Here is a 14,874-nt window from a genome sequence, read left to right on the forward strand (position 1 = left end):
ATTCCATGATTATGTAGGTAGCAACCTAAATTAAGTTGCCTTTGGGAGCCCTTTATTCGTGTTCCTTGACTCCTTGATTTTTCAGTTTTTAGACAGAAAAAGAATGTGCTCAATTTCAGAACCAAAATGAGAATGGCAGTGGTTTTATTTTGTGTTTGGGAAAATAGTATTCTTTGTTGGTTCTGACTTTAACTTAGCATAAATTTGTCCATAGTCTCTTTACCTATGGAACTCATTGGGAATTATACTGCTTTCTCACCTCAAATCAAATTAGTTTTCCATAGGAAAAAGGAGTTATCAGAACTATACTTGCACAATTAACACAGATACAATATTCTGAGATATTTATTATTTGTGAATCTGTTTGAGGTTCTATATCCTTGATGGCAAACCTTTTTATAAAAACCGCCCACTTTTGCAGTGCTGGTCAACCTGGTTCTTCCCGCCCACTAGTGGGCATTCCAGCTTTCATGGTGGGCCAATTGCGGCGCCATTTGGATGCTCTGCTACCTCCCACCATGAAAGCTGGACCACCCACTAATGGGCGGGAGGGACCAGGTTGACCAGCACTGCAAGAGTGGGCGGTTTTTATAAAAAGGTTCACCATCATGGTTCTATATTGTACCTTTTTAATCAAAAGAGACCCATAGACTTTCTCTTTAAAAAAAAAAAAAGGAATGTATTTGGCATATATTGAAAATTTGTCTTCAATAGTATTTTGTATTGTTTTGTTCTCATTCAGGCGTTGGTCTCAACATGGAACATTTATAGCAAATAAGTAAAATCAGACCATTTATAGCAAGCCTTCTGAGTTCCTTTTGTTGGCTTAAAAGCCACTCCTAACAAGAAAAACTTACAATGAAATCTTCAAAAGCAGGCTTATTTCCATAAGCGATGACTCACTTTGTAGAAAGTGGCCTGTCTTCTTATATATTCTTACTTGTCTTTGACATTTATTTAAGAGCAAGGAGTTTTAAAGTGAATGAGTACTGATGGGTGGCTAAAAGTAAAGACCTTGGACCCACAAAAAGAAAGCACCTCATCTCCTTAGTGAGAGAGAAGGTGTGTGCGTAATGTTTCTGAATGTCGGGTGGTAAGATAAACATCTGCCTGCCTGGACCAGTGACCCCGATGCCTGTGACCACTTTCACAGGAAAAACTGAGGGTCCCTCTGCATGCTCCTAAGGGTAGAGAGAGCTGGAGGCTTCTGTTAGTTAGCAGGGAAAAAAAGACAGGCAGAACCAAACTGTATTGATTCTGAGCTCCCTGTCAGGGAGAAATGGAAAATGAGCTAGCAGTTTAGAGCCGCTAATGCGTGGGTTTTGTCTAGAGGAATCTGTGGAGAAATTACATTTCAAAAGTAATGAAAACAAGTTGCTCTAAAGTGCCTTGATTTCTAGATAGATGAAACTAATAAGCTTGACTGTGCTTGCTGTATTTCTCTGCTAAGCAGTAGGGGTGTGAAGGGGTGCAGTGCTCTCCTGAGTCCTCTGTGGTAATGTCTTTAAAACAAAAATCAGTGTGCTTCTTGCTGTCTCCTAGACGTCTGTTTTGTGCTTCCCTAAACAAGATCGAATTAGTCTTTGTAGTCTGTTCCAGTGAAGATGTCATATAGGGATTTGAATGTTGCTTTGGTGGTGGAGGAAAAGTATGACATGTCTCTGTAGGACGGGTGGGACTTGATGACACCATTTGGTGATGGGAAGTGTGGGACCGGGAGTTTCCTCCGCCCCCTTCCTTTCTGTGGCGCAGTTGCAGGGTCTGTGCGTGAGCAGCAGCAGGGCCTGGCCCTGGTAGAGGACTCTGCTGCCCTGGAGCACAGCTGGGCGGGCAGGGAGGGTGCCTGGCAACCTGACCCTGTGCAGATCACCCTACTTTGCACCTAAACCTTCCTCCATGCACCTGCCGACAGGTACACGTGTCCCACAGGATCACACCTCCAGGCCTCCATTGTTTAGAGAACACCATATACCACGTGCCATGGTTCTCTGAGGACTTAGAACAAACAGGGCTGACAGGCCCCTTCCTCATTCCTGCCCTTGTCTCCAGACCCTCGGCAAGCTGTTCAGGGCAGGAGGGCCACGGCAGCTTCTCTACCTGAGTGAGGGCTGTGTGCACGGGCTGGCTCACCACAGCTTCTCTCTTCCGTGCTGTTGCAGGCCAACCGGGACGCTGTGCTGAGCAGGATACCTGAGCACAGGAGCGACCGCCTCATCAGTCTGCAGAGCGCCTCGGTGGTCTATGATCTGCTGACCATTGCTCTTGGGAGAAGAGGCCAGTATGAGATGCTGTCGGAGGTATAGCCCTTGAGTCTGTATGACTCCAGACGGCGGGTGGTACTAGTGGTATAAACCCCGGAACAGCTGAGGGACCTGGCCCTGGCCCCCTGGCCTCCACGGCAGCCACGTGACTTTGGGTTTAGCTTTGGTTTCCTCCTCTGTGAAATGGAAATGGGGCTAAATGATTAGGTGGTGGAATTCACTGGTAGTCACTTCCTACCAGTGGTCCAGCACCCACTGGCTGTGAATTGGGGTGTGAGGCATTTCTCTGGCAGTTCCTCTTTCCACCATAACCAAAAATCTCCCACTTGTGACATTAATTTTCTTATAAAACCAGGTCATATTTTGTTTGAAGTATCAGTGTGTGGCTCCTTGCCAAAACAGCAACTTTAGGCACAGGGTGTTGTTCGTGGAAACAGTGTCTCTGTTTAGGATCTTTTGCTTGTTCAGAAGAAACCCTAGTTGAGGAGACGTTGTGCTAGGTGCTGTCACCTCCTCCCCTTGTTTCTAAGAAACATTTGTGATGGAAGCTGGACTGTTTCTCAGGTTCCGAAGAAGCTGCTTGTTCTTGAGCTGCGGCTATACATATTTGAGTCGCTGCCCAGAATACGGATTTCACGATGGGAAGGGCTCAATCAGGAACGGGGTCACTTTATCTTTTCTCTAGTGGAGTAAAAAGAAAGAAAGCAAGCAACTTGTTTTGTTAAAATGTTGTTTTCCATGTTATTAATCTTTCTTTTTCTAAATTTATACACATTGCAACAGCCTCTGGGCAGGAGGACAGGGAACGAGATACAGTAACAGATTGGCTGAAATCAGATAAGCACGACTCACCCTGCAGCCTGCCCAAGCCGAGCATCTCCACATTAGGCAGGCGCCACGGAGGGCAGATGAGCCTGCGTGGCTTGGATCTTTTTTTAGTCTTTGGTTTGGTGACTATACAGAGCAATGGTTACTCATTCTTCAAAAAAAGCCCCTCACAATCCGGCTAGATAAGGGCACTATGTCCTGGTGCTCTTGTCATACTGGTACACCCCCTGGGATTCTGCCCAGGCTTGGGACTGGCCTAGATTCGTCACCCCTCTGGGTGCTTTGGTTTCTTTGGACCCTCTGCTCCTGGCCAGCTTAGTTGCCACCTACCATATCTGCCGCGGAGCCCACTGTGGGGACAGTGTCCCTAGCCCACGATTGAGTTCTTTGAAGGTGAACTTTTTTCTACCTGACGAACCACTAAACATCTCTCTGGGTCCAAGACTGAGTGTGGTTTACATGTCTGCTTTCACCCCATCCTGTAGCAACGTGGCCTTTCCCCAGCTTGAAATTGGCCCACGTCTGAAACAGGTGTGAGCAGTTTGAGGTGCCTGACTTGGTTACAGGCTGGATGACCCCTGCCCATGGCTTCTCATCATGCCGTGAATGACTCCAGGGGGACGGCTGCCACCTTCGCGGCATTCCTCTGCGAGCCGGCAGCTCCCTGGCATGTGTCTTCCCTGGCCCGGGATGCTGGGACCTTGTTTTCACCCAGATGACTTTCATCTTGATGGCACATTTAGCTTCCATCTTGGGGAGATGACCTGACGCCCAAGTCACCGGCTAGTCTGGTTGGTTGTCGGAGGCTTTGCAATTCAGAACTTCACTGCACGAATCACATTTAAAACAATGGCGACATTGCCGGGGCTTGCCTGGGAAGGGCTGGAGTGGAAGGGTGTGGGGAGGAAAATTTATCTCTGTGTGTCCTTTGGAGCCTTTGGAATTTTCACCGAATCTGTGTTTTGTCTTTTAAGAATATAGATCGGCCTGACCTGTGGTGGCGCAGTAGATAAAGCGTCGACCTGGAAATTTTTAAAAAAAATTTTTAATTTATTTATTTTAGAGAGAATGAAAGAGAATGAGAGAGAGAGAGAGAAGGGGGAGGAGCAGGAAGCATCAACTCCCATATGTGCCTTGACCAGGCAAGCCCAGGGTTTCGAACCAGCGACCTCAGCATTCCAGGTTGACGCTTTATCCACTGCGCCACCACAATAAAAAATTTTTTTTAAATGAAAACAAATATATAAATCAGCTGAAGAACTAGAGGACATTCATGTCTTCAACACATACATTTGCAGTCCCTGTTCTGTGCCAGGGGCTGCGATTCAGGCCTGGACACAGCCATGCGCCAGGTGTGGGTCCTGCCCACAGGCAGCTCCCATTCTACAGGGAGGCCGCCGAGCGGCAGGCACTCGCCATCTGGTGCGCCCGTCTGGGGAGGGCTCCCTGTGGGATCTGCATCTAGAAATAAAGGGTTTGCTACTTGGCTTCAGCCTTTCTTGCTATTTCTACTTAGTTTTGTAGTTGGAGCTCTCCCCAGCAAACAGCCCTGTTGTCTCAGATCTTAAGCAAGGCAGGCGGTGTCATAGGTGAAGGGTTACCGTGTGTGCGCCTGGGGACAGCGGTCCCGTCTTGGGAAGGCCGGGTCGCTGAAGAGAGGGGCTTGGTCCTCCCTTGGCTGAGCGCTGACCTCTCTCCCTTGGTCTCAGCCACAGCTTACTTAGAGTGTCCTGCTTCCCTCGTTCGCTGGGGTTTTCTTCTTTTTTCTTTTTCTTTACTTCTCACCTGCCCATTTTCTCAGGACTCTAGTTTTAAAGGCTATTTTTAAAAACTGAGGTAAATTCATATACTATAATATAAGCATAACCATTTTAAAGTGTCCAATTCAGTGGCATTTAGTACTTCTCCACTGTTGTACAACCATCCCCTCTATCAAATTCCAAAGCATTTTAATCACCCTAAAAGGAAACCCCGTTCCCATTAAGTTGATTGCTCTCCATTCCCTCGCCCGGTTCCTGTCAGCTACTAATCTGCTCTCTGATCTATGGATTGACCGAATTTGGGTATTTCACATAAACGGAATCATCTGGTGTATGACCTTCAGTGTATGGTTGCTTCCACGTAGAACAGGGTCACTCACGCTGTAGCAGGTGTCAGGACTCACTCCTTCTTATGGCTGAATAACATTCCATTGCATGGATATATCACATTGTCCATTTAACCGTCAGTAGGCATTTGGCTCCAGTGAATAGTGGTGCTGTGGAGGTCACCGGACTCTAAACCTCCTATAGTACTTCTTCGGGCCCTGCGATTGTTAGTGGTGATCATTCTTGTCTTTGATCATGGTGGTATATTATAGCTCCCTGTCTTCTTCACCGGAGGGGTCTTCTAAAACACAGGAATGGGCACACCACCTTCTGTTAAGAAACGTTTGGTGGCTCTTCCCTTTTCCCCTTTTCTCCTTTCTGTTTTATTTTTTCTCCCATAATGAACTTGACTTCACTGTTTATGTTTCTGCTACATGCAGCAGCCCTGAAGGCTCCTTTAAGAGTCAAGCAATGCCTACGAACATGGGGGAAAATGAAAGTCATGAAGCCCACTCTCCCGGGATAGTTAACTACCTGTTGGCGTGTGAGAGGCCATCTTTCTATGTAACTCTATGAACGTGAATTTATGTAAGTGCAAGGACGTTGTCGTGTGGATATCCTCTGTCACTGTTCTCCCTGCTGTGGCCACCCCATCCCTGCCTCCCGAGCCCCAGCCCCAGGTCAGAACCTCGGCGTCCTGGGCACAGGCCCTAGAGAGCTCAGGTTTGGGTTCTGCATCTGCCATTTGCCACTTGTGTGATCCTTGAGGTTAATACCCTCTTGTGCCTCAGGTTTTCCTTCTGTAAAATAGGGGTAATAGTCGTCCCTCTCGTGATTTTGAGGGTCACTCACTAATCCATGTGAAGCGCTCAGAACAGAGCCCAGAGAGCTCACTGAACGCCGCGTCAGCACGGTTCCCACTACCATGGGCCCGGAGTCGCCAGGCTCCGGGAAGCAACAAAGTATACAAAACAGATTTTTTGGCTTCTAGAAACTCCCAGTTTAGTCAAGGAGATGAAATAGAAACACCTGAGAAGGTAACTGCCGTCGACCCTTGAACAATCAGGCAAATACATACAGGTTTGAACTGTGCGGGTCCACTTACATGTGGATTTTTTAAAATAAATGCCTGTCGTCTTTTCCACCCGGGGTCGGGCGCCTGCAGATGTTGAGGGATGGCAGGACGCACTGACTGACGGCACTTTATATAGGGAACGTGAGCATCCAGGACCACAGGAGGTCCTGGAACCAGTTCCCCGCAGGTACCAGGGGACAGATAGGGTTTGGAGGTGTCGAAAGTGTTACAAGGTTTTCAACTGCACAGGGGTCTATGGCCCTAACCCGCATTGTTCCAGGGTCAGCTGTACTGTATTTCCCTGTGTATAAGACGCACCTTTAAAAAATTGGGGTCTGAGAACTGGGTGCGTCTTATACAGTGGTTGTAGATATTTTACTTCCATTTCCTGCTTTTTCGTGCTTGTTTCTGCGCTCATTGTTGAAGACAGTGATTCGTCATCAGACACAGCTGAGGACAAGCTAATGGATGGGAGTCTTGACAGTGATGAGGAGTTGTATGAATTTTATGATGAATAAAACTTGAGTTCTATAGCTTTATGTAACTTTTCAAATTTCCGGCCCCCAAATTAAGGTGCGTCTTATACGTGGGGGAATACGGTAATTAGAGCCTGTGGATAGTGCCAGGCTGGCGTGTTAATTGCAGGTGAATGGACCGGGCCAATTGCAGCAGAGTTTGCAGGTTGGGAGTCCGTGAGACATTATAAACAGCTGATATATGAATTGGCTCCTCAAGACCTGATGGGAATTTAAAAATCTAAGAGCTGAGAGATACCCTTCCTCATCAAGATCATGGAGGCGTGAGGGTGTTCTCCCAAGGGTATGGGAACTGAGGGTTGTTCTCAGTGAGGAGGTGGGGGAGGGCGCTGGACAGAATGCCTGTCTGTCGACCCCCTGGCGTCTGGTAGACTGCTGTGCCCCAGCTGGTGTGCCAGGCCCCATCCCAGCGGCTGGTCTGTGAGCAGACACTGCCTCAGCAGTGGTGCACGTGTTTGCCTTACATGGGTGGACGTCTGATGAGCAGGTTAACAGCCATCAGGCTGTTGTGATCCATGTCCTCATGCCTCCCTTCTTCCTCCTCTTGTCCTCAGCCAGCATCAGCCCTTCTGCACCAGGGCACAACGTGCTGTCCTTCCGGACCTGAGCCCCTGGGGGCTCTGCCCCGAAAGGGGACAGGGCGGGGCTGCCTCTGCGGGGTTCCTAGCATCCTCCTCAACTCCTGTCCTCCTGGTCTGTCGTTGACATCTTTGGGTAGCTCGTGCAGCATTGTGCAGACCCAGACTTTTTAAGAACAGTGTTTACAGCAGGAGTAGAGCCACTTTCACAAGAAAAACGTCCCCACAGTCTCTCACAGTTGTATTTATTTAAGATGGAAGGCCCCTTCCTCGCCTCAAGGTTGGAGGTATTTGCATGTGCCCACCTAGTCCTTTCTGTCTTGCAGGGCACTGCTCAGCTGGCTCCTGGGCAAGGAGATTGCACGAAGGAAATACAAACCAAAGGCTTAACACATCCTCATTCTGACAGGTTTAAACAGAAGCACAATGTTTACCACATCTCCGTGCGATGAGCTTGAGCTTGCGTGTTTTTTCTCTAAAGACTAATTGTGAGCTCTGCTGAAAGGTCTGTGTGGGAAGGAGCACTTTTCCCTCCCCCTTCACTTTAAACAGCAGCAGCACTAGTTGGCATGACAACCCGCACTATTAAAAGCAAAGCAACAGGCTCTGCTTCTTTTGTTTTTTAGAATGAACCCAAGCTGCTGAGGGTGTTTGTCTCTTTAATTTGACTATTAGTGGCTCCATTTTGATAGAATGTTATGGGGTCCTTTTTGAAGGGTGCTGGTGTCCCTTCTTCATAGATGTGGCAGCTTTAAAGACAGAAATGGTATTTTTATCTTTCTTGTTGAACTGCTGTTCATTTGTTTATAATAAGTCTCAGCAGCATTATAGTTCTGTGGGTAGAACTGTCTGGCTAGCGCTTGTACCAAAGGGACATTTTCACATCCCTAACCCAAACACGTGTTTAATCAGGGAGCGTTGTGAAAGTGCTTGAACCTCTAAGTAAGTCTGCTTAGCGGGCCTGCCTGTTTGTTCGCTGACATTGGAGTTTGGTGTTTCATACAGCCCTGCTTGTCCTGCGGAATCCCAGCCTTGCCCTGGGTGCCAAGGGCCCTAGAAGGCATCGGTGTGGCCTGACGCAGAGGGACCACAGACCCCGAGTGGTTCCTGGTATGTGCTCAGTAGAAACTTGCTGAATAAACCAGTGCTGCAAGCCGTGTACATTCTCATCTGCTCCCTTGTCTTTGGATTTTGAGATAAAGGTCACTGGGAAGTAGGCAACAGAGGAAGTGGTGGCCCACTTGGGGCAGAGCATCTTCACAAATGTCAGCTCTGGCCCAGCTTTGGTGGCCAGCCCGGCAAGGACTAGTGACATCATTTTTTACATGAGGTTTGCCCCAGAAAAATGTCAGCTACTGCCATGGCCACTGGTACCTATGGTCCCCAAGTGAAAGTGATTTTTCAATTAAGCATCATTGCTCTCTTCTTATGGTCCTCAATGAAAAAAAAGATTTTTTTAACTTAAAAAAATTTTTATATGCCGCTTCAACCTTTTTAAAGTATATAATTCAGTAGTATTAATTTCATTCATGATGTTGTGTAAACGTGATTATTTCTAAATTTTCCATCACTCCAAATAGAAACCCATTAAGCAATAATTCCCATGTCCCCATAATCTGGTAACCTTTGACTCATTTCTTATGTCTGGCTTATTCCATGAGCCTCATGTTCTCAAGGTGCCACCAGGATGTGATAATACATCTGATAGCATGTATCACACTTCATTCCTACGTTGGCTGAATAATATCACATTGTATGCATATGCCACATTTTGTTTGTCCTTTATCTCTCGATGGACGTGTGGATTCTTTCCTCCTTTCATCTACCTGAGTCCCAGTTTTCAGTTATTTTATTTTATTTTTGTGACAGAGACACAGAGAGAGACAAAGAAAAGGACAGATAGGGACAGACAGAAAGGGAGAGAGATGAGAAGCATCAATTCTTCATTGCGACACCTTAGTTGTTTATTGACTACCTTCTCATATGTACCTTGATGGGGGGGGGGGGTCCAACTGAGCCAGTGACCCCTTGCTCAAGCCAGCGATCTTGGGCTTAAGCCAGTGAACTTGGGCTTCAAGCCAGCGACCTTTGGGCTTAAGCCAGTGACCATGGGGTCATGTCTGTGAGCCCGTGCTCAAGCCAGTGACCCTGTGGTTTCAAACATGGGTCCTCTGCATCCCAGTCTGACACTCTATCCACTGCGCCACCACCTGGTCCGACCCAGTTTTCAATTCTTTAGGATATATATCTAAGAGTGGAATCGCTAGGTCATATGGTAATTCTGTTCCACTTTTTGAAGAACCACCAAACTCTTTTTCACAGTGGCTGCACCATTTTATATTCCCAACAGCATGGTACAAGGGGTCCAGTTTATCCATATTCTCACCAACACTTGTCACTTTTTGTTTTGCTATAATCCATTCTGGCAGGTGTGCAGTGGGTTTGCTTTTCCCTAATGACTAATGATATTGAATACCTTTTCATGTTCTTATTGGCCATTTGGGTATTACATTTGGAGAAAGATCTATTCAAGACCTCTGCCAATTTTTAAATTGGGTTGTTTGTCTTTTTGTTGTTGAATTATAAGAGTTATTTATTTAATGAGGATAATAGGCCAGTAACAAATATATGACTTGCAGATGTTTTTTCCCATTCTGTAGTTTGTCTTGTCATTTTTTTTGATGATGTCATAGATCATCTTTTGTTGCTTATGCTTTTGGTATCATAGCTAAGAATCTGTTGCCAATTCCAAGGTTGTAAAGATTTATTTCTATGTCTTTCTGTAAGAACGTTATGATTTTTGCTCTTATATTTAAGTTATTGATGATTCTGAGTTAATTTTTGTATGGTGTCAGTAGGGGTCCAACTTCATTTTTTTGCATGTGGAAATCAAGTTGTTCTAACGTTCGGCAAGACAGGTCTTTCCCCATTGAATGGACTTGGCCCCCTTGTTGAAAATCAATTGGCCATAGACGTGCGGGTCTACTCTTGTGACCTCAGTTCTAGTTCCTTGCCTGATATGTTTATTCTTACGCCAAACCACACTGTTTTGATTACTGTAGCTTTCTTGTAAGCTTTGAAATTGAGAAGTATGAGTTCTCCAACTTTGCTCTTTTTCAATATAATTTTGCCTATCCTGGGCTTCTTGTATTCCACATGAATTTGAGGATTGGCTTCTCCATTTCTGCAAAAAAGACTTGGAATTGTAATAGAGATTGCATTGAATCTCTAGATCACTTTGGATAGTATTGCTTGCCATCTTAATAGCTCATGTCTTGATATCAGATCTGAGTTTGAATTCTCAATTCTCCCAAGTATGAACTTGAAAGAAATTTTTTTATCTCTCTATACTTGTCCTCTTACATGAAAAACACAGGTAATAATAGGACCTATCTCCAAGAATTATTGTGATGATTAAAGAAATAGTGTATGCAAAGTGTTTGTTACTGTTTTTATTGGTGGTGTTGATAATCTGCTTTCTAATGTAAAAATCCACACTGTAATAATCCTGGCAGATGATCATGTGAGCCTTAGTAGTGTCTTTCACTGCAAAGTGAAATAACTCAGCCCTGGAGTCCAGCATATCAGGGTTCAAATCCTGATGCCGCCCTTTCCTAGAGGTGTACTTTGGGAAAGAAATTTAGCCTCTCTGGACTTCCCCCTCAGACTGAGAGGAGGCTCAACGGGACAATAGATGTAAAACAGCCAGCGCATAGACTCCATCCCAGTCCATTCCTCTTTGGTTACTAGGAAGAATTGATCTGAAATTGGCTCCTTGTGACTTACATCTGTTCTAGCTCTTTGGAACAGCAGGGCAAGTTAGTCCTGCCTCCGGGACATAAAGTGCCCGATAAAGTCAGTCTGGGGGTTGACAGACTCTTCTAAAAAGGGCCAGATACTAAATATACTGCTCATAAAAATTAGGGGATATTTTATCGCTTCATATTTATTTTTGAAATATCCCCTAATTTTTATTTTAGGTTTTGAGAACCAAGAAGTAAAATCAAGGATATTATGTAGGTATAACAAGACAGGACACAAATTTCCACAAAGTTTTATTGATTGAATTAACATATAATAGTGACTGCAACTTTTTGTAATACAGGTGCATTAAGGAGAAGATGGACTGTTTGGGGGGTAACATTTCATTTGATTTGGATTCAAAGTTAGTATTTCCTCTCATCAGACTGATGGCAGGTGCTCATCTAAAGCGGATTCTCAGCTGTAGACTCTGTGCCGGCAGGTCGGACTCGGCCCTTAGGCCACGATTCACCGCTGCGGCACTGTCCTGAGGCTGCGCGTTCGCCCCCCTCCTCACGGTGCTGTCTGTCTGTGCCGCCCCTAACGGGTACTTGAAAGAGAGGATCCCAACACTCGATCCATATGTTTCCTTGTTCAGGCATTCACTGAGCACCCACGCTGTACACGGCGCCCCCGGGCGGCTTCCCCTAACTCCTTACGTCCCTCCCTCGTCCCTGCTCGTGAGGCGGCAGCTGTGCTTGATGCCCCCCGCCAGGGGAGACACTGAAAACAGACAGACCATCAGGTGAGAGGCAGATGAAGAGGGAGGAGGAGAGGAATGAAATGTCCATTTCTTGAATTCAGGGATTCATTTTGCAAAAATAACAAAGAACAGCTCTATCAGCCAAACAGCAGGTGGAGTGTCTAGTATTTGAGGAGGACCCTGGAAATTCTTCACTCGGGTGCAGACTTGATCAAGTTGCATGGTCTAGTTCAGGGGTCCCCAAACTTTTTACATAGGGGGCCAGTTCACTGTCCCTCAGACCGTTGGAGGGCCGGACTATAAAAAAACTATGAAGAAATCCCTATGCACACTGCACATATCTTATTTTAAAATAAAAAAAAAAACGGGAACAAATACAATATTTAAAATAAAGAGCAAGTAAATTTAAATCAACAAACTGCCCAGTATTTCAATGGGAACTATGCTCCTCTCACTGACCACCAATGAAAGAGGTGCCCCTTCCGGAAGTGCGGCGGGGGCCGGATAAATGGCCTCAGGAGCCGCATGCCCTGGTCTAGTTGAGCAGAGAGCATGCTGTAGTGTGGCGTGTCCAGCATTCAGCTTTATAATAAAATCTGTGACCTTTGAAAAACAACCCACTCTCTACTCCTCCCGCCGTGGCCAGTGGCAAGGGGGGCCTTTAGTTTGAGTTTCCAAAGCAATCAAACTTGGAGTCTCCTCTGCCTGGAGCAAGGTTGCTGTTTTAAAGCAAAGAGAGAAATGGGAGAGGGGAATGGATGTGGGGTTTGCACTATTTTAATATAAGGGGAGAAAAGTCAGAGCAAGGTTTGGTGGGCACCGCCCGTGTTTTCTCAGAGCCTGGCCTGGGAGGGGCTTGTCTCTGTGGTGAGAGCCCCGTCAGCACGCTTTCTAGGAGCTCTTCCTGGACTCTAGGCTCCTGTGGACCAGATCTCTAGAATTCCACTGTGATGTATATTTTGTTTTATTTTGTTTTTAGTTAACGCTTTGAGTAGTGAGTTTTTTTTCACACTCGCTGAACCCTGGGAGGTTTTTTTTCCGAAAAAATGAAGTTAGTTCCAGTTCCTCTGGATGGTCAGGAGGCACGAGGATGTACATGAATGTTCGTACTACTCAGAGGGTTAATTCAGAGGTCAGGGCTCTGAACTGAGCATCCTAAGACCTGGGTTCTGATTCCAGGGCTGCTGCTGTGTGGCCCTGGGCAGGTCCTGCCTCCTCTCTGGGTCTGAGGATCCTCATCCATAAAGCAGGAATGGATCCAGATCATCTCAAAGGTCTAAATATGCTCTCTGACTGTCATTCTGTGGGTCTAAGATAATAGTCCTGAATGTCTAAGTTGCTTTGTGTTTTTATTGCAAAAATAAAGACACGAAGTATTATTCACATACCATGTTCAATGTAAAAACATTGTCAACACAGCTGCCAGGAATTACATTCATTAGCTGACTCATTAAGGACCAAGAACGTAGAAAAAGAAATCTTCCCAATCGATTGAAGGATCGATGTTATGACAACTGTTAGGATTCAGCCAACCTGTCCATGAAGGTGATTAATGACCACGGTTTACCATGTTATTTGTCCTATTTTAATAGTGATGAATTTTAGACATAAGCTCCAGGCTAAATTTGAGGTGAAATCTGATTGTTTTATTCCTGTCCCTGCCTCCATGGGTTTTTGGATGCCGAATCTCACTCTCAAATTCCAAAAATAGGCCTTGGCTTCTCCTTGCTGTGGGATTGTCCAGCTGGCGCGGCCATGCACCCAGTTCGTGTGATCGGGCGCTGCTTACCGGGAAGGTAATTGCTAAATCCCGCCCTGGTGCCAGGAAGGCTGCTCGTTCCTGCCGCCCCTCGGAGGTAGCTGATTTATGAAAAGCCAAAATAAAAGCCTGGGAAGGAGAAGCTTTGGCCACCAGAGGAAACATTCTTGTAAGGGACATTTTGACTACCACTCTTAATGATTACGATGCCGCCTAGAGTCTAACTGTTGTTCTACCAAGTATTTGTGGTATTAAGTGAATGTTATCTGGGCTTTGGAGAGGTGGCAGTCGTGTGATGGTTGCAGCGAACGGGCCTGTCTTTCCTGGTAGAAATAATACTACTGCCAAATCCATCTTCCTTTCTGGTAAGGGGGATATTTGGAGGTGTCACCTGCTGTTTTGTGTGGATGACTCAGGGTCGGCAGACCTGGATTGGACCCCATGACCCTTCCTCCAGGCCCATTCTGTCATCTCCTCTGGACACCAGGAGTGATAAAGGGCCAGTCTACTCACATCTCCCCCTGCCCCTCAGAGGCTCCGCCCCTCTCCCTCAGCCATCCACGGGCGCCCAACCCCCTTCCCAGAATCCTCTTTCTCCACGATATTCTCCTTCAGATAGAACCCCGAACCCCAAGGATCTGCTACCTCTTCGTACCATAAACACAGTAACATGTTTGTAGCTTTCATTCTGTGCCAGATCCTCTTCTAAGCAGTTCACACGCATTACTTCGTGTAGCCCATCCCCCCCGTGGCTGGTTGGTGAGGGGTTAGGGTTAGGCCTGGGCAGTCTGGCCTCAGAGCCATGCGCCTGCTGTCCTCGGCCCCTGCCTGCCTCGCTGTCCCCTCCCCGGCCAGCAGCCATGCTGGACCTGGGTGATTGAAGCATTCTCTTAAATGCCCCCAACATGCACAAAACATGTGTGACCTTTTAAAAGTTTGTTTCATCAGTACTTTTTTTAGACTGGATCCATTATTAAAATGTGAATGCTCTTATTTTACTTTATTTTTATTTTAAACATATATTCTGCTCCCAATCTCCTCAGTCTATTAAAGCTAGCGATTTCTATTCTGTCACATACAGATACGATTAAGATACTTAAAAGGGATAGTCGAATAAAATGAGGGTGAGCCGGCACCCCGGTTATGGGGCAGATGTTGCGGGTAGCAGATGGCCTCGTGACATAGCAAGTTCCTTTCTTTCTTAGAGGCATTCTCGGGGAGCAGGCCTCCTTTGGTGACTGAGGGG

At 46.3% G+C, this 14,874-nt stretch overlaps 1 protein-coding gene across 7 annotated transcripts in view; it reads left to right on the forward strand.

The window, feature by feature from the left end:
• The window catches only part of TTC7B (tetratricopeptide repeat domain 7B), a 255,976-nt gene that overhangs the window by 119,586 nt on the left and 121,516 nt on the right, over positions 1 to 14,874 (forward strand). For all 7 annotated transcript variants that reach the window (XM_066344074.1, XM_066344076.1, XM_066344077.1 and 4 more), the window contains one exon: positions 2,160 to 2,297. In XM_066344074.1, coding sequence (XP_066200171.1) covers positions 2,160 to 2,297 — 138 coding nt within the window. The remainder of the gene's footprint in view (positions 1 to 2,159; positions 2,298 to 14,874) is intronic.

This window comes from Saccopteryx leptura, chromosome 6, assembly GCF_036850995.1.
Source record: "Saccopteryx leptura isolate mSacLep1 chromosome 6, mSacLep1_pri_phased_curated, whole genome shotgun sequence".
In the NCBI taxonomy this organism is placed as follows: Eukaryota; Metazoa; Chordata; class Mammalia; order Chiroptera; family Emballonuridae; genus Saccopteryx; species Saccopteryx leptura.